General features: G+C 53.0%; 1 protein-coding gene across 1 annotated transcript in view; it reads left to right on the top strand.

Moving 5' to 3' along the window:
- Nucleotides 1–17446, top strand: part of SND1 (staphylococcal nuclease and tudor domain containing 1) — a 494703-nt gene that overhangs the window by 242498 nt on the left and 234759 nt on the right. The window contains exon 13 of the mRNA XM_074942785.1: nucleotides 3013–3123. Coding sequence (XP_074798886.1) covers nucleotides 3013–3123 — 111 coding nt within the window. The remainder of the gene's footprint in view (nucleotides 1–3012; nucleotides 3124–17446) is intronic.

Genomic DNA, 17446 nt, shown 5'->3' on the forward strand with positions numbered 1-17446 from the left:
CACTATCCCCGATAATGTCACGGCAAACCTGGTGGCTGAACTTTGTGACTTTGTCCTCACCCATAACTATTTCACATTTGGGGACAATGTATACCTTCAAATCAGCGGCACTGCTATGGTACCCGCATGGCCCCACAGTATGCCAACATTTTTATGGCTGACTTAGAACAACGCTTCCTCAGCTCTCGTCCCCTAATGCCCCTACTCTACTTGCACTACATTGATGATATCTTCATCATCTGGACCCATGGAAAAGAAGCCCTTGAGGAATTCCACCATGATTTCAACAATTTCCATCCCACCATCAACCTCAGCCTGGACCAGTCCACACAAGAGATCCACTTCCTGGACACTACAGTGCTAATAAGCGATGGTCACATAAACATCACCCTATACTGGAAACCTACTGACCGCTGTTCCTACCTACATGCCTACAGCTTTCACCCTGACCACACCACACGATCCATTGTCTACACCCAAGCTCTATGATACAACCGCATTTGCTCCAACCCCTCAGACAGAGACAGACACCTACAAGATCTCTATCAAGCATTCTTACAACTACAATACCCACCTGCGGAAGTGAAGAAACAGAGCCAGAAGAGTACCCAGAAGTCACCTACTACAGGACAGGCCCAACAAAGAAAATAACAGAACGCCACTAGCCATCACCTTCAGCCCCCAACTAAAATCTCTCCAGCGCATCATCAAGGATCTACAACCTATCCTGAAAGACGACCCATCACTCTCACAGATCTTGGGAGACAGGCCAGTCCTTGCTTACAGACAGCCCCCCAACCTGAAGCGAATACTCACCAGCAACCACACAACAGAACCACGAAGCCAGGAACCTATCCTTGCAACAAAGCCTGGTGCCAACTGTGTCCACATACCTATTCAGGGGACCCCATCGTAGGGCCTAATCACATCAGCCACACGATCATAGGCTCGTTCACCTGCACATCTACCAATGTGATATATGCCATCATGTGCCAGCAATGCCCCTCTGCCATGTACATTGGTCAAACTGGACAGTCTCTATGTAAAAGAATAAATGGACACAAATCAGACGTCAAGAATTATAACATTCAAAAACCAGTTGGAGAACACTTCAGTCTCTTTGTTTCAGAGTAACAGCCGTGTTAGTCTGTATTCGTAAAAAGAAAAAAGAAAAAAAAGGAGTACTTGTGGCACCTTAGAGACTAACCAGTTTATTTGAGCATGAGCTTTCGTGAGCTACAGCTCACTTCATCGGATGAAGTGAGCTGTAGCTCATGAAAGCTCATGCTCAAATAAACTGGTTAGTCTCTAAGGTGCCACAAGTACTCCTTTTCTTTTTTCTTTTTTCAGTCTCTTTGGTCACTCGATTACAGACCTAAAAGTGGCAATTCTTCAACAAAAAAACTTCAAAAACAGACTCCAACGAGAGACTGTGGAATTGGAATTAATTTGCAAACTGGATACAATTAACTTAGGCTTGAATAAAGACTGGGAGTGGATGGGGTCATTACACAAAGTAAAACGATTTCCCCATGTTTATCTCCCCCCCCCCCCCCCCCCACTGTTCCTCAGACGTTCTTGTCAACTGCTGGAAATGGCCCACCTTGATTATCACTACAAAAGGTCCTCCTCCTCCCCCCCCGCCCCTGCGCTCTCCTGCTGGTAATAGCTCACCTTACCTGATCACTCTCCTTACAGTGTGTATGGTAACACCCATTGTTTCAGGTTCTTTGTGTATATAAATCTCCCCACTGTATTTTCCACTGAATGCATCCGATGAAGTGAGCTCTAGCTCACGAAAGCTCATGCTCAAATAAATTTGTTAGTCTCTAAGGTGTCACAAGTCCTCCTTTTCTTTTTGCGGATACAGACTAACATGGCTGCTACTCTGAAACCTTTTACAGACTGGTCTCCTTCTAGTCTGGGTCCAGCAATCACTCTCACTCCTATGGTTACTGTCCTTTGTTCCAGTTTCTTTCAGCCTCTCCACCCTCAAAGGATACCTATCTCTTGAGCTACCTGAAGACAAAATGGAGGGGTCTCCCAGAGGCTTAAATAGACTTTCTCTTGTGGGTGGAGCATCCTCTCTCCTATGCAAAATTCATCTCCAAGATGGAGTTTTGGAATCACATGGGCAAGTTGCGTGTCCATGCATGACTGAGTTCCTTTCCAGCCAGGCCACATTCCCGGGAAAGGTCAGATGGGGATTGGCGTCTCCAAGTTCATTGTTGGCTTAAGTGTTTCTTGATTGGGCACTTACTGAGAATAGTCTTTTCTCAGGAAGCTGACCAAATGCTTCACTGAAGCTACTTAAAATTAAACAAGTACACGGCCAATATTCATAACTGAATACAAAAATGACACATACATACAAATAGGATGAATCGATTCAGTAGCTCATAACCTTTACAGAGATATGTTACATGGCATATGTAGCATAAAACATATTCCAGTTATGTCATATATACATTCATGAGCGTATTCCCATAAAGTATTATGGGGTGCAACGTCACTGTGAACAGGGTTTGATGTTGGCTTAGTCCCCAGAAGTGCCCTGCCCCTAGCCGCTCGCTTTTTCCCCCTCACTTCCACCCAGGCCCAGTTGTGCAGCTCCAAGGAGCCAGTAAGCCAGCTCCATAGCTCCTAGGCGGCCCCCTGAATCACAGCTGTGGGGTGAGGAGCTGCTCTCCAGTGGGGCTGTGGGCAAGAGAGGGATGGGGAGGGAAGCAGCTGCTCCTTCCTTCCCCTGCCTGGGCTTCTTCTGGGTACTAGGGACCAAGGGATGCTGCAGCTCTCAGCTGGTGGGTGCCAGCTGCTGGGCTTCCCTTTGGGACCCACATTGGGGCTGTGCCTCGTCGCTGAGCTGCTGCAGCTCCCCTGTGTGGTGGTACATGTTACATACGTGGCAGAGGGCATAGCCATGCCCAGTGCAGGGGTAAGTGCGTGGAGGGGGCTGCCAGGACTTACGTCACCTTCCCCCCAGGCTGAGTCCCCGGTGTCTTTGTGTTGCAGAAACATCGCTGAGGCCCTAGTGAGCAAGGGCCTTGCCACGGTCATCCGCTACCGGCAGGATGACGACCAGCGATCCTCGCACTATGACGAGCTGCTGGCCGCGGAGGCACGGTGAGTGGGCACGGTTGGTTGCCTTGCAAACAAAGCGGGGGAGGAGGTGTCTGTGCTGGGCCAGGATAGCTGCTGGGTGAAGGGCATTGTGGGTGCGGGCCTGCAGGAGAGCATGCCCGGCAGTGAGGTGTGGGAGAGTGCCACGCAACAGGGTGGGCAGCAGGCCCGGTGTGTGAGCTCTAAGGACAGGGCGCTTCCTTTGGCTACTTCATGGGCGGGGGGAAAGCGGAGGGAGCATTAGCCCGGCGGGGGAGGTGGGCGGAGGTGCTGGCACTCGGCATGGACTGTGCTTGGGTGTTCTCCATTCTGCCGTCCTGACTGCTGCCCCAGCTCTCCCGGGCCTGGTAAGGGTCACAGCAGAGCCCCCATAGGGACGGGGCAGGCACCTCCCCTCCAGTTTCATCACCCTCCCTCCCATATCCACCTCCTCCTCGGGCAGCAAATAGGGGAAGGGGCTTCCTAGCTGAGCTCCCCACCCTTCAGTCCCTGTCCACCCCAGGCTCTGCCCCTTCCCCAGATTGCTGACTGACCGTGAGCTCTCCGGGCTGGGGGGAATGAGTCCCGTGCCATGTGATGCCCTATAGCCCTGTGACGCAACAGGGAGGGGGGAGTGTTGACCTGGGAATGTGGCAGGGGAGTTTCACTGGGGATGGGAAACCTGAGAGCCTGTCACCTGAGCTGGGAGGGGGAGGTAACACCTCTGCCCGGGAAACTGGACGAAGGCTGCAGGAGGGAGCCTGCTGGGGGGGTTTAGTTTCAATCTGGGGCTGGGTGGTGGAACACAGGGAACCCCAGGGCTGGGGTCTAAGCTCCCTGCCCCCCAGAAGGACTTGACTGAGGGGTCCTGGTTGTACCCAGAAGCTCTGTTTTAGACTGTGTTCCTATTGTCCAATAAACCTTCTGTTTTACTGGCTGGCTGAGAGTCACGGCGAATCCCAGGAAGAGGGGTGCAGGTCCCGGACTCCCCCACACTCCGTGACAAGCCCCCTCCCCCATCGCCTCCGCTGACCTTTGCTGACCTTTCTGGCTCCACGTTGAGTTCTCGGTTACACTCTCTTGCTTTTCCAAACTCTGCCCCCTGCTCCCCAGCTGTGTGGCTTGCCCTAGCCAGGGGTGCTTCTCACGCCCCATTCATCTGGAATCCTGCCTCACCTCGCCGTTGTTGAGCTGCCTCTCTAAGGCTGCGAGTGCTGCAAACCCCCCAGCGCCTTGCATTGCAGAGCGAATGTCTGGTGCTGCAAAGGGCTGTGTAGTGCTGGCAGCATGCCAGGCATGCTGTGAGTCAGTGGGTATGGTGTGTTGCATTTGGATTCTCCGTGTTAATTCTGGAGCTCCCAACAGGCAGATTAAAGAAGATAACATTTTAAAAATGCCTAGGAGATTGTTGGAATCTTCCAGCCCATTGCATGTATCAAGCTTGGAAAGGTGGTCAAGCTGAGGGGAGTTCAAAGGCCTGAGCTTCGTTCCCTGGAGCCGCGTGCACAGCAGAAAGCATCAAGAGCTTCCGGCCCCAGCCTGTCTGCAGGAGCAGTAATTGCATTTAAAGAATACAACATCTGAGCGGATTCAAAGGACTTTAGACACATTCTGTGCTCATGTAATTAGGTTGGGGTTATCTTGGTGAGAGAAATGCAGGCAAGTGTTCCTTTTGCCTGGTGCGTCCTCATTACCCAACTCCCCTCCCTTCTCTGACCGATAGCAGGCCAGACCGAGCAGCTCCCGTCACCCACATCCCCCAGCCCCGGGCAGCTCAGTGAACCTCCTGGTTTGTACTGCTGCTTCATCCTGGGATCCCAGAGCACTTTGCTAACATTACAAGAGGCCACCTGGTAGGTGTGCAGCTGGGGATAGCCCAGGGGTTCTCAGACTTTTGTACTGGTGGCCCCTTTCACACTGCAAGCCTCTGAGTGCGACCCCACCCTTATAAATTAAAAACACTTTTTATGTATTTAATGCCATTATGAATGCTGGAGGCAAAGCAGGGTTTGGGGTGGAGGCTGACAGCGCACAACCCCCCATGTAAGAACCTCGCGACCCTCTGAGGGGTCCCGACCCCTAGTTTGAGAACCCCTGGGGAAACTGAGGCACGGTAGTAGTGTTACTGGGCTAGCTCTACAGAAGCAGGCAGTCTGTGGTGAAGCCTGGGGTCCAGTCAAACCCTATCAGCCTGAAATGTCCCCCTGAAATCAAAGTGTGCGTTTGTCCCCTCTGCTGTTTGGGGGTTCACTCCCACCTGCTTGTGCCTCCTGGTGGTGATGCACTGGGGTGTCCATTGTGCTGCCCCCAGTCTCCGAGCAGAGAACTGGCGGGTGACTCTGCTTCCAGCAGGGGTGGTGGGGGTGAGGTATCAGCCGGGTGTCTGGCCACAGGCTGTTGTGGGCACCTGCTTCCCAACTCCTCCCTTCCGTTGTGGTTGGGTAGGGGAGACATCTTCCCTTGTGGCCCTCTGCTGCTGCGCTGCCTTGCTGTGCGGCTGTGGAACAGCTGCTGCGGGCCAGCCCGGGGGCACATGCGTTTCAGGGCTGGTGACCGATGCATTGACCATTGGGCTTTAAAGCCAAGCAATGCCAAGCTGAAGCCTCTTGTGGAGGCGGTACAAGCATCAGGGTCTTGTCCTTCCACTGAAGGGCCTGGGAGCTGTGGAGCAGGGGGCGAGTGAGGGGAGGTGTTGGAACGGTTGATGGCATCATTGTGTGAAGAGCAGAGAAGGAAGGGAGAAGCTAGGAGAGGCGAATTCAGGCAGGAAGATGCCAATGACTTTTAGGGAGTTGGGGCATGGGTCCATGCCTTGGAAAGGCTTACTGGAGCTCTGCTGAGCTGTGAGATGGTCCACGTGCCTTTCTCTCTGCAGCCTACATAAAGTCTGGCCAGGATCCATGGTCCATCCTTGATAGGCCCTGGCGAGCAGGAGGGAGCTGGGGAGTGGAGGGAAATGGGCTTGCTCGGGCTGGGTGGACCCTGCTTGGCTTTGCAATGTCATGGGGTCCCTGGCTCCCCGTACATGGCATACAATCAAAACCTGTTTTGAACCTACAGCAGGGCCCAGATGGTTAGGCTGGAGAGTGTCAGGAAACCCAGACAGGAATCTTGTGGCGATCAAAGGCACTCTTAGAATGTGGGGAAATCCAGAGGGAAGGTCAAACTGAAGCAAATCCCCTGACGGTGCCTGGCGTTACTGTTGGTCCAGGGAAAACCCGGCAGCTCGGGCACTTGGGCTCCCACTCACGCATGTGCCAGGTCTGGTGTCCGCACCAGGGGCCAGATTCTCACTGTGCCAAGGCCCCTTGTGAAGTCGGCACAAATCATGTTGACACCTGTGGTAAGGCCTGTGCCGCTGCCGGGCAGTGTGAAGGGGCTGTAGTGTAGACATCTTGTCCGCACAGCTGGCGCAGGTCTGAGCAACACGCGGCTGGTCGCAGCCCCTGGGGCCGAGACTCCACGCACAGGTAAAGTGTCCAGTGGCTTGGTCAGCTCAGGCCGCCTTGCCAGCAAACCGCGGCCCGCCCAGAGAGCCGCTCCAGATGCTTGCCTAGGCAAATGGAATGCTAACAATGATTGCTCCCTGGTCATTAAGAGCCTGCTGGCCCTCAACTACACAAGTGTCATTAGAGGCAGAGGGAGGTGGTGAGCCTGCCTGTCCATACCACAAAATTACAGCACTGACACGCTTGACAAGCACAGAGGTGAAGCAGAATCACCATATCAGAGACTTGTGTGTATGAGTCCAGGCACATGCGGGCTTCTTATCGCGCCCAGCATGCAAAGGATGAAGGGCGGATGGGAGAATGGGGGCATGGATCAGTACAGTGGCTTTACCAGAGTCCTTCCAGTCCATAGCCATAGTCTGCAGCCTTCTGCCAGCCCTAGGAGCAAGACCTAGAACCTGAAATAATACAATGGGCACAGCTGGACCTGCTTGAAGGAGCAAAGGATGGCGCGGCGGGGGTGGGGGTGTGGTGTTCATAGAATATCAGGGTTGGAAGGGACCTCAGGAGGTCATTTAGTCCAACCCCCTGCTCAAAGCAGGAACAATCCCCAATTTTTGCCCCAGATCCCTAAATGGCCCCTGACAAGGATTGAAGTCACAACCCTGTATTTAGCAGGCCAATGCTCAAACCACTTATGCCATCCCTCCCCCCGGGGCAGAGTTAAGGAGGATGAACAGAACAGGGAAGCTGATATTTCTGGGGGCAGAGTTGAGGAGGAGGAGAGGCTGGTGTATCTGGGGGGCAGAGTTAAGGAGAATGAGGATGGGAGAAGCTGGTATCTCTGAAGCACAGCAGGCTCTAGTAGCTCTGAGACCTAAGGCTGCGCTGAGTTTAATCCTCTAGGGCAGGGGTGGGCAAACTTTTTGGCCCGAGGGCCACGTCTGGGTGGGGAAGTTGTATGCAGGGCCATGAATGTAGGGCGGGGAGTGTGGGGTGTGGGAGGGGATGCGGTGTGCAGGAAGGGGCTGGAGTGCAGGGTGCTGCAGGGGGCTCAGGATTGGGTGCAGGAGGGGGCTTGGCAGGGGGCTCAGGGAAGGGGCTTGGGGTGCAGGAGGGGGGCAGCGGGGGCTGAGGGTAGGGGTTGGGGGTGCAGAGTGCAGGAGGGGGCTCAGGGCAGGGGGTTGGGGTGCAGCAGGGGGCTCAAGGCAGAGGGTGCAGGAGGAGTTCGGGGTGTGGGCTCTGGCCTGGCACCACTTACCTCGAGCAGCTCCAGGGTGGCAGCAGCGCGCAGCGGGGCTAAGGCAGGCTCCCTGCCCGCCCTGGCCCCACTCCCCTCCAGGAAGTGGCCAGCATGTCCGGCAGTGGCTCCTGGGGGTGGGGCAGGGCGGGGCATGCAGCTCTGCTGCGTGCTGCCCTGGCCTGTGGGTATGACTCCTGAAGCTCCCATTGGCCGCAGTTCCCCGTTCCCGGCCAATGGGATCTGCAGGGGGCAGAGCCTGCAGGCGAGGGCAGCGCCCAGAGCCCTCTGCCCCCCTGCGCCACAGGGCTGGCACTCCAACAGGCCAGACTGAAGGCCCCGACGGGCTGGATCCGGCCCGTGGGCAGTAGTTTGCCCTCTCCTGCTCTAGGGACTGTATACTCTCTAGGGGTCCTCGGGATGTTTTGGAGTCAGGCACCGAACCAGCCGGCCCTGCTGCTCCCTATAGGCTTCCTGGTCGATTTATTTCTCTCTCAAGCCTGTTGTTCTTCATGTGCCACCATTCAGGACTTTGGCCTGGCTGCTCAGCCACCTTCTTGTCGATTCCCATAGCATCCTGCAAGACAGAGACGGGAGACCCCGCTGGGTCCCATATAGTCCTTATCCCCGGCTACTGTGGCCTCAGGCCCGAGAGGATTCAGCTCAGCCCAGCCTTAGCTGTGGAGTCCTAGCTGCTAGACCCTCCCTAGTAGTGCGAGTGTGCTGTCCCCTCTAGCTGTGTGTGGGAGGAGATCAAACACGGCTTGCCTTGGGAGACTAGTCCGGAGTCTGCGGGGAAGTCTGATTTGCTATTCCCTTTCCTTTCCCTCCACGTCAAATCCCCTTTCTCTGCACTAAACAATTCCTCTGCTTCCTTGGCATCTGCACCATTAAATACTTGTACCCTCTTCCATTCTTCTTCGCCCTTAGTCTGCCCTTACCCAAACTACGCAAGCTAGCTTTAGCCCTACCCGCACAAGTTAATCCATCCAGGCCCCTGCCCTCATGTGCGCGTCCACCAGCCCCCGGTACGGTATTCCAGGTGTGCAGTTTTATGCATCCATTGGCAGCAGCGGTGAACACGAGCTCCCACCCGGGTGGCATTAAGTGGTGCTGGCAGTATTAGGGTTTGGTTTCTGTTTCGGCTACAGCTATGCTGGCATCCAGAACCGCATGTGCGTCTCAGCTGACGTATCCCCATCCCCCTGCTCCAGCCCCTAGATTAGAGGGCACTTGTTTTCTCTGATGTGTCACCCATTTTAAACATAGAGCTACCAGGGTCTCTGGGACACAGGCTCAGCACAGTGATCTGTAGGGCCCTGGCTGGCTGGCTGATGAAAGGATCATACATCTCTTCTCCTGGGGAAGCTGATTCGAAGAGAGGCTCTGAAGAGCAAATACTTGGTAGCTTTCTGGGCCTGCATTTTTCATTTGACCCTATAAAGACAGAGAACTCCACTTTGGTTTCTTTCGTTTGTTCTGAAAGGAACTTAGAGGCTGAACTAACCTGTGAGCTCTCTGTGTTCCTGCTTGATCCTAAGCAAACTGCTGTCGTGTTTGTGCTGCCTCTGACTGCTCGGAGATGGGGTAAAGCAGACTCTTTCCTCTTTGGCTTGCTGATTTTGGAGGCTTTCCAAGTACAGTCAGCTCAGGGAGCTGGATGAGATGCCCCATGCAGCAGGGAGTTAAGGTGGCATCTGCTGCTAGAGGGGGAGCTGTTTGCTTGGGATCACTCTCTAAGGCCGGGCTCAGGGGAGGGCGTTTACAATGCTTTGCACTTGTGGAATGTTTCCCAGCTGCAGATTTCAAAGTGCTCCCCAGGCAGTCGAGTCTCTAAGATCTTTATAAACCTAAATCTTCCTGATAACTCTCAGAGGAGTCTTATCCCTGTTTTACCGACAAGGAAGCTGGGACGCAGAGCGGGGAAAGCACTTTCCCAAATCATGAGGAAATGAGCGTCCAAGCTAGGAATAGAACCTAGGTCGGAATCCCAGTGTCACGCTGAACATCCAGCCCCTGGTTTCTGTCGGACTGAGGAAGACAAGCCAGGCCTACGAATGCAGGCTTCCCTCCACAAGGGAGAACCAAGACTTGACGTTGCCAGGCACAAATGACAGGAACTGGAGCTAGGGCTGAGCCTGGTGATTTAGGGTAAAATACCTTCCAGGGCTGATGGAATTGTCCCCAAAACAAGCATTCATAAACCCAAGACATTCAGAGTGGAGGTTAAACTTAAAAGAAACCCAAAGCTGTAGAAGCATGTGTCACGGAGTCCCCGGGTAATGCTCTGGAACTGCTCCTTACAAAGCTAGTCAGGACTCTGGGGAAGTCTCCTTTCTGTGAGCAGACAGTCTTCAGGACACACAGCTCACACAGCTTCCACCTTCCTGGGTCTGACCTCGGAGCATTCAGCATCCTCTGCCCCTCCATGCGCTTCCCCCAGCGAGTCCGCCCAGGCGGGGTCCTGGGGAAGCCAGAGGGTCCTGCCCCACAACTCCGCAGTCAGACGTGACTCTCAGCCAGCCAGTAAAACAGAAGGTTTGTTAGACGACAGGAACATGGTCTAACACAGAGCTTGTAGGTGCAGAGAATAGGACCCCTCAGCCGGGTCCATTTTGGGGGGGCAGTGAGCCAGACAATCACGTCTGCCCTTCGCTCCATGTCCGCAGCCAGCCCCAAACTGAAACTCTCTCCAGCCCCTCCTCCTCTGGGCTTTGTCCCTTTCCCAGGCCAGGAGGTCGCAGGATTCCTTTTTTCTCCGACCCTTTAGCTCTCACCTTGCAGGGGGGGAAGAGCCAGGTCATCAGTTGCCAGGAAACAGGGTGTCGGCCCTTCTCTGTGTCCAGACCCCTGCCCACACCTGCCCTCTAGGGCTTTGCAATGATCATACACCCTTACGCCACCACCTAGATACTTAAAAACTGCGTAGGGGAAACTGAGGCATCCCCACAATATTCAGAGGAAACATTAAGAACAGTCCTGCTTTGTCACAGCGTGGCAATGTGCCACTTAGGCACCCAAACAGCCTTAACTCTGCCCCAGAGTGACACTGTGCAATCTCCATACCAGTATAACGAATGTGTTCTGGTGGGTGTGATCCCAGAGTCAAGTGATTTTTTTTTTTCTTTTTAAACCCCTCTGCCCCAGTTCTTTGCTGCACGATGTCCCCACCGGGGAGAATTAAGGTTTGGATGCCTTAAGTGTGCATTCAGCAGTAGCTCTCACGGGACTTTGAAAATGAGGGCCATGTTCTGTTACCCTGGTGTGAATCCAGAGTAACTCCACTGAAGTGAGTTACTCTGGATTGACAGTGGGGCAACTGAGATCAGAATCTGAACTTCCCTCTGGGCATCTTTTGGGGCAAAGGCAGAAAGGATTGTGACTTAACAGCTCCTTCGAAGAACTGTGTCCCTAAAAGGCCACCTCTTCAGCCCACGCTGGGAGCCAGATGCGCCCTGAGGTGGTATCTGAACCCCCAGAAATGACAGCCACCAGGCGAGTCTCGTGGGCCATAAACACAAATACTTCTTCACATGACGTATTGACCTCTGCTTTGGAAGAACAAGTTCTTCTGGAATAAGATACTGTCAGTATCTAGGGCCTAATTCACTGTGGGGACGCTCCACCCCTAAGCTTGGCAGGACTCTCACAAGTTCACTGTGTGAAGCCCTGATGTGTCTGGCTCCTCTGCACAATTCTATCACCCTGAAGCGTCAGGGAGTGAGTTTGGGTGGAACACGGTAGGCAGCTTGCTGTCACTGCTAGCAAGTTTAACAACTTCCCCTTCAGAAAGGGAGCCGGTAACTGCTTTCCTGCAAACAGCCATCTGCTGCCAAGCCACTTATCCCTGGAATCACTGAGTGGTTCTGATTTCTAAAAACCCATGCCTACCATTTAACAGGTCGGCCTGATCTTCACTGCTCCCAAATGAAACCCCTCAGCAGACTGATTGCTCTAAAAAGCCTCCGTAGGGCTGAGAATCTTTCCCTCCCATTTTGTGTTGGTCACGGACCAGTCTGAACAAAGGCATGCCGCTTGCCTAGGAGCAGCCAGTAGCGGCTCAGTAGGGGAAGTTTGGAAAGTCAGGAGCTTTTATTTTGAGTCTAATGTGAGAGTCTGAGGGCTGCAGAAATCAAGGCCGAACCCAGAGGGGGGAGAGCTGGGGGAACGTGTGATTTTTGTACCAGGACTGATCTGGCAATGCTTCTCATTGGTAGTCCAATGTATAGAGATGTCCATCGAGTGCCTAGGTGTCTGGGCAGGCAGCTATGGGAGTGAAACGCCATTAAAGCAGATGTGACCATCTTGCTGGTGACAGCAGGAAACCTCTTTAAACAGACCCCACACCGTGCCCATTGCTCCACCATGATTGAAACAGAGGCCTTGTTTGTACCGGCCTTTCCCCTGATTCCAGCCATCGATGCCACACACAGGCAAGGGGAGCGGTGACTGGGTCTGCTGCAGCTCACCCCAGTTTCAAGCAGTGATAAACACGAGCCATGACTTGCCTTGTCAGCTCTTGTACTGGAGCCAGTGCAGCGGTGGGTGGAATTGAGGCAAATTTCCAGCGTAGACAATAACCCACAGACACAAGAGTAACATCCCCTCCAGCCCCGGTCCATTAGCAGTTCTGAAAACAAAACACCCAGGAGGTCCATCCGCTGTATCCAGCAGCTGGAGAGAGCAGATGGGACTGGCAACAGGCTGTGAAGGTCAAGCAACCTTCTGGGGCATGAGTACTGGGGATGTTGATTCCAGAACTGCCCCCAGGTATTCCAAGCCAGGTAAGTTAGTGAGAGCACAGCATGCAGAGTAACAATGGTAGAGGACTTCAGCCACATACAGTCAAGCCCTCGAATTGCCCGTGGAGACGCTCTGAGGTCCAGCGAGGTTGCTGGAGTGCTGGCCTGGCGTGTTCTCCATGGCTAGTCCCTGCAGGCAGGGAAGGTTGCTGCGTTGTGTCCCTCAGGAGTGGCCCCAGGCAGGATGCATCGCCATCGTCGTATGTGGAAGTCTCCAAGGTTCGGCAAGGCCCAGGTCCAAGAGCAATCGTGCTGAGCATGGGCACTTTGCCCACCTTGCCACCTGGGTCTCTGGAAGCAATGGGTGACTCCTCACCCAACAACTGCCCTTGTCAGACTCTCCAAGTCCTTCCCCAACCCACCAGCAGGATCGGTCTCATTCAAGTGCCTGGGAGAAGCAAAGGTGCCAAGCTGTCTGCATGCTGTCAGTACGCTGATGGCAGAGAGTCCCATGGAACCCTGACGTCTTTCCCAGCGGCCTCACGTGTTGAATGGGAAAGGTGAGCGTGCCCTGAACCCTGCAGCAGAGCCCTGGCCAGGGTGGCTGATCCACTGCCCTGCACCATGCCCTGGGATCTCGGCATGGAAAAGGTCCATTTCAGAGTGGTCTCCCCACCCTGTGCTGGGAGCCTGCGACTAAGCCAGCAGAACCCCATGGCCAGATGACAGCTGGGAAACTCAGCCTCCTCCCACTGTGAGGAGATGCACGGACAGAACAAGTGCAGTCTCGGTGCTTCCTCTGTCTGGGGACTACGTGGGCCAGGATGATGGAGGAGTCCTGCCTCCATCTCAGTAATGTTATCCAGCAAGGGCAGCTTGGAGCCAGGTTGATAGCTGTACTCCTTGCCTGCCCTCGGATTGGTCTAACCCAGTGGGACGTTCACCACATGCCTGCTTAATTCTCCCATTGCTGAGACAGAGGCAGCGTGGCAGAGTACATAGACCACAGGGCTGGGAATGCCTCAGTTTCCCCATCTGTAAAATAGAGAGTGCTGATTTCCTTTACTCCAGGCCTGTGGACGAAAGGTGTGTCTCTGCATTCTAACACCTATGGCTGTATAACAATATCCATCTATTTGGGAAATTAAACAAACCCCACTTTGCCTCATTAAAAAGTATGGTGAGCTCCCCCTGCTGGGCTGCATGGAGCAATTTACAGATCCACAGAGCCCTGCTCCTTTCCTGCCAACATCACTGAGGCCGGTGCAGCGAGAGGCTGACCAACAGCAGCCATAATAAGCGTTTGCTCTGCTAGAAACACCTGGAAAATAAACTTGGCATTTGCAAATGGAAAAGGACAAACCTGTCAGGGGAAGGAGCTGTTCCAGGCTTTAATAAATGTGTGTGTTACCCTTTAACCTGCCATCTGTGTTCAGAGACCTTTCAGTTCTGGTGAGCTTATCTGGGGTATTGCTTGCATCTCTCTCTCTCTTTCCTCTCCAACAACAAGCGAGACAAGCCACAAATTACATGAAAACTTTACCAATAGCCTGGATGGCTTCTCATGCCGTTGCATTTGCAAGCAGTCCACAAAGGTGATAGACTAGAAGGCAGAGCAACATTGGTGTTACGAGTGTAGTACCCTGAAGGTCAGGAGCTCTTCAGCTCCCTCTGCGGTTTAACTTGCCATCCTTTTAACCACTTTTTACTCCACCAGGAGTTAATCCAGGGAAGTCCTGTGGCCTGTGCTGTCCAGGAGGTCAGAGCAGGTGATCACAGTGGTCCCTTCTGGCCTGGGGATCTATAAGATTGATTTCAATTGTTTTTAATGTCCTGGTTTTTAAGCCAATGTTGGGTGGGTCTCAGAACCATGGAAATGTTAGGCTGGAAGGCGCTTTGAGAGGTCATCTAGTCCAGCCCCTGCTCTGAGGCAGGATTAAGTCCAATCTGTTCTTAAACCTCTACCAGGGATTCCACAACCTCTCTGGGTGACGGTCCCCGTGCTTAACTCTCCTTGTTGCCAGAAAGTTTTCCTAATATCTAAGCAACATCTCTTGCTGCAGAGTAAGTCAGGTACTTCTTATCCTACCCTTGGTGTGGACATGGAGAGCAACTGATCAGTCTTCCTATAACTACCTTTTACATATGTGAAGACTGTTATCAAGTCCCCATTCAGCCTTCTCTTCTCAAGACTAAACATGTCCAGTTTTTTAACCTTTCCTCATAGGTCAGGTCTTCTAAACCTTTCATTGTTTTGGTTGCTGTCCTCTGGACTCTCTCCAATTTATCTATATCTTTCCTGATGTGTGGCGCTCAGAACTGGACACAGTACTCCAGCTGAGGCCTCACCAGTGCTGAGTAGATCCGGACAGTTACCTCCCATTTTACATAAGATGCTCCTGTTAACACACCCCAGGATGATAGCAGCCTTTTTCTCAACCGCATCACATTGTTGACTCTCATTCAATTTGTGATCCACTAGAACTCCGAGTTCTTCTTTGAGATGTGTCCCCGTGGGTGCTCCATGTTAGGTGAGCTAGTGTCCCTGCCCCTGGGATCGGAGATCTTCGGTAGCACTGCCCGTTGGGCTGCCCATGTGCTCCTCCCCCTCTCGCACTATGAACGGCGTCTATAGTACTGTGCAGTCCAATCACCCTTACTTCCTTCTCAGCTCCCCTGGGTCTGGGACGGAATCCCTCGCAGAGCCCTTCACAGCATCGTTCGTGCCTTTGGCGGTAATAAGGTACCGTTCAGAGCAGATATTAGTTGTTTCCTCCCTTTATTTTCTTCTCCCAAAAAGCTGACCAGACCCAAACTTTTCTTTCTGTTCTTTCCTCCCCATTACCTTCTAGGTTAGTGTAGGTTCCTGCATTCTTCCCGACAGCAAAGTTCTCCCTGCACAGGGTTATGCTCGGCTCCCCCGGGTTTAAGAGGTGCCTCTCCTGCCCCAAGGCCATCCCTGTGCGTGATGGACACTCACAGTGTGTTTGTTCTCTGGGAGGGGAGCACGTACCACAGAAGTGCACCCACTGCCTCGAATTGAAAATGCAGGCCAAAGGGCCTGTGACCCGAAACTAAAATTATGATAGAAGGCTCGTTGTGGCCTGACTCAGATCCTGACCCCGATACCTCTCTTGTGCAGCGGTTTCTATCGGCAACATCATCTGCCACCCCATGCTCACTGCACACTGTGAAGAGAGAGTCTTCAGTTTCTAGTTAGGATGACAAGAAACACCCTCTGAGGTCAGTGGCCCCCTCATCTTCTGGAGTGAGACCTAGCTCCTTTCATCACTCGAGTACCAGCATTATTGGTAGTTCCAAGGCCCCTGAGAGGGCAGGATCACATAGCAGGGGTGCTGACAAAGACAGATCAAAAATCTCATTTGGAACCAACTACCCCAACTAAACACACGGCTCTGAGTGCCTCGGCACTGGCAAAGCCCTTGGCATGGGTGAAGCCCTTGGTGCCACCTGTTGGCTACTTGTTAGACTTCAGCTGAGCTTGGCACCCACACCATCTGCGCTGATGCCTAGACTTCCTATGGCACCAATGCCCTCGCATCACGCGGTACCGATACTGATCGTGCTGGTACCACAGAGTTCAGGTTCCCAAGAGATCTGGTTGTTTCTGAAACCACGGAGTCACTACTTCTCCATAGCAAACTACCAGCAATTCATGTCTCTCCTCCAGAGATGCAAATGATACCGCACACTCCCTCACCACCTAGAGCTGCCCCCTCTTCTGTAGTGAGGTGGACTACTCAGTTACACTGCACATCCCACCATCATATCAAGGGAGAGCACAACCTGAATCCTTTACGCCCCCTCAATATCAGGACACTAGAACCAAGCCAGGGCCTTGTTACAGGCACCCATGGATGCCACCCTGTATTCCTATTTCCCCATACTGGCCATATTGGGAACTGTGGGTGGCATGCAGGCAACATTTTCCTCAACCACCACTAATCAGGGGGACTGACATACACCCTCTCCATCCTCCTTGGTCTCCAGGCCTGTCAAACCAAAGAGCCTTTCCAGGAACACGAGGAAGATGTCACACTACCAGCCAACATCTCTTCCTCCCCAGATCATAGAAGAATTATAGAAGATTAGGGTTGGAAGAAACCTCAGGAGATCATCTAATTCAACCCCGTACTCAAAGCACGACCAGCACCAACTAAATCATCCCAGCCAGGGCTTTGTCAAGCTGGGCCTTAAAAACCTCTAAGGATGGAGATTCCACCACCTCCCTAGGGAACCCATTCCAATGCATTGCCTCTAGGGATGGCTTCAAACAGCTTTCCTGCCCCACAGACATAGCCTGAACAAATCTTTCTAGATACTACTCAAGATCAAGGACTCGGGGTATTACTGCAGGTAAACTGGTGTGCTGTAGATGCACACCCTGGCTTGCCACAGTAACGTGCCATGTAGATAAGCAATAAGTGAAGTTCTTTGCACTTGTCTGTATTGAATTTCATCTGACTGATTTCAGATCAGTTCCCCAATTTCTCAAGTTCGTTTTGAATTCTAATCCTGTCGTCCAAAGTGCTTGCAGCCCCTCCCAGTTTGGTGTCATCTGTGAAGGTTATAAGCACACTCTCTACTCCATTATCCAAGTCATTAATGAAAGTACTGAATAGTACCAGACCCTGGACTGACCCCTGTGGAACCCCACTAGATACATCCTCTGACAGTGAACCAGTGATAGTTACTCTTTGAGTACGGTCTTTTGACTAGTTGTGCGCCCATCTTATAATCATTTCATCTAGACCCCATTTCCCTAGGTCGCTTATGAGCATGTGATATGGGACACTGTCAAAAGCCTTACGCACATCATTCTGTATCACGGCTACTGCTTCCCTCTCTTCCCCCTCCCTGCATCCACTAGGATGGTTATGCTGTCAAAAAAGGAA

This window comes from Natator depressus, chromosome 1 (assembly GCF_965152275.1).
Source record: "Natator depressus isolate rNatDep1 chromosome 1, rNatDep2.hap1, whole genome shotgun sequence".
In the NCBI taxonomy this organism is placed as follows: domain Eukaryota; kingdom Metazoa; phylum Chordata; order Testudines; family Cheloniidae; genus Natator; species Natator depressus.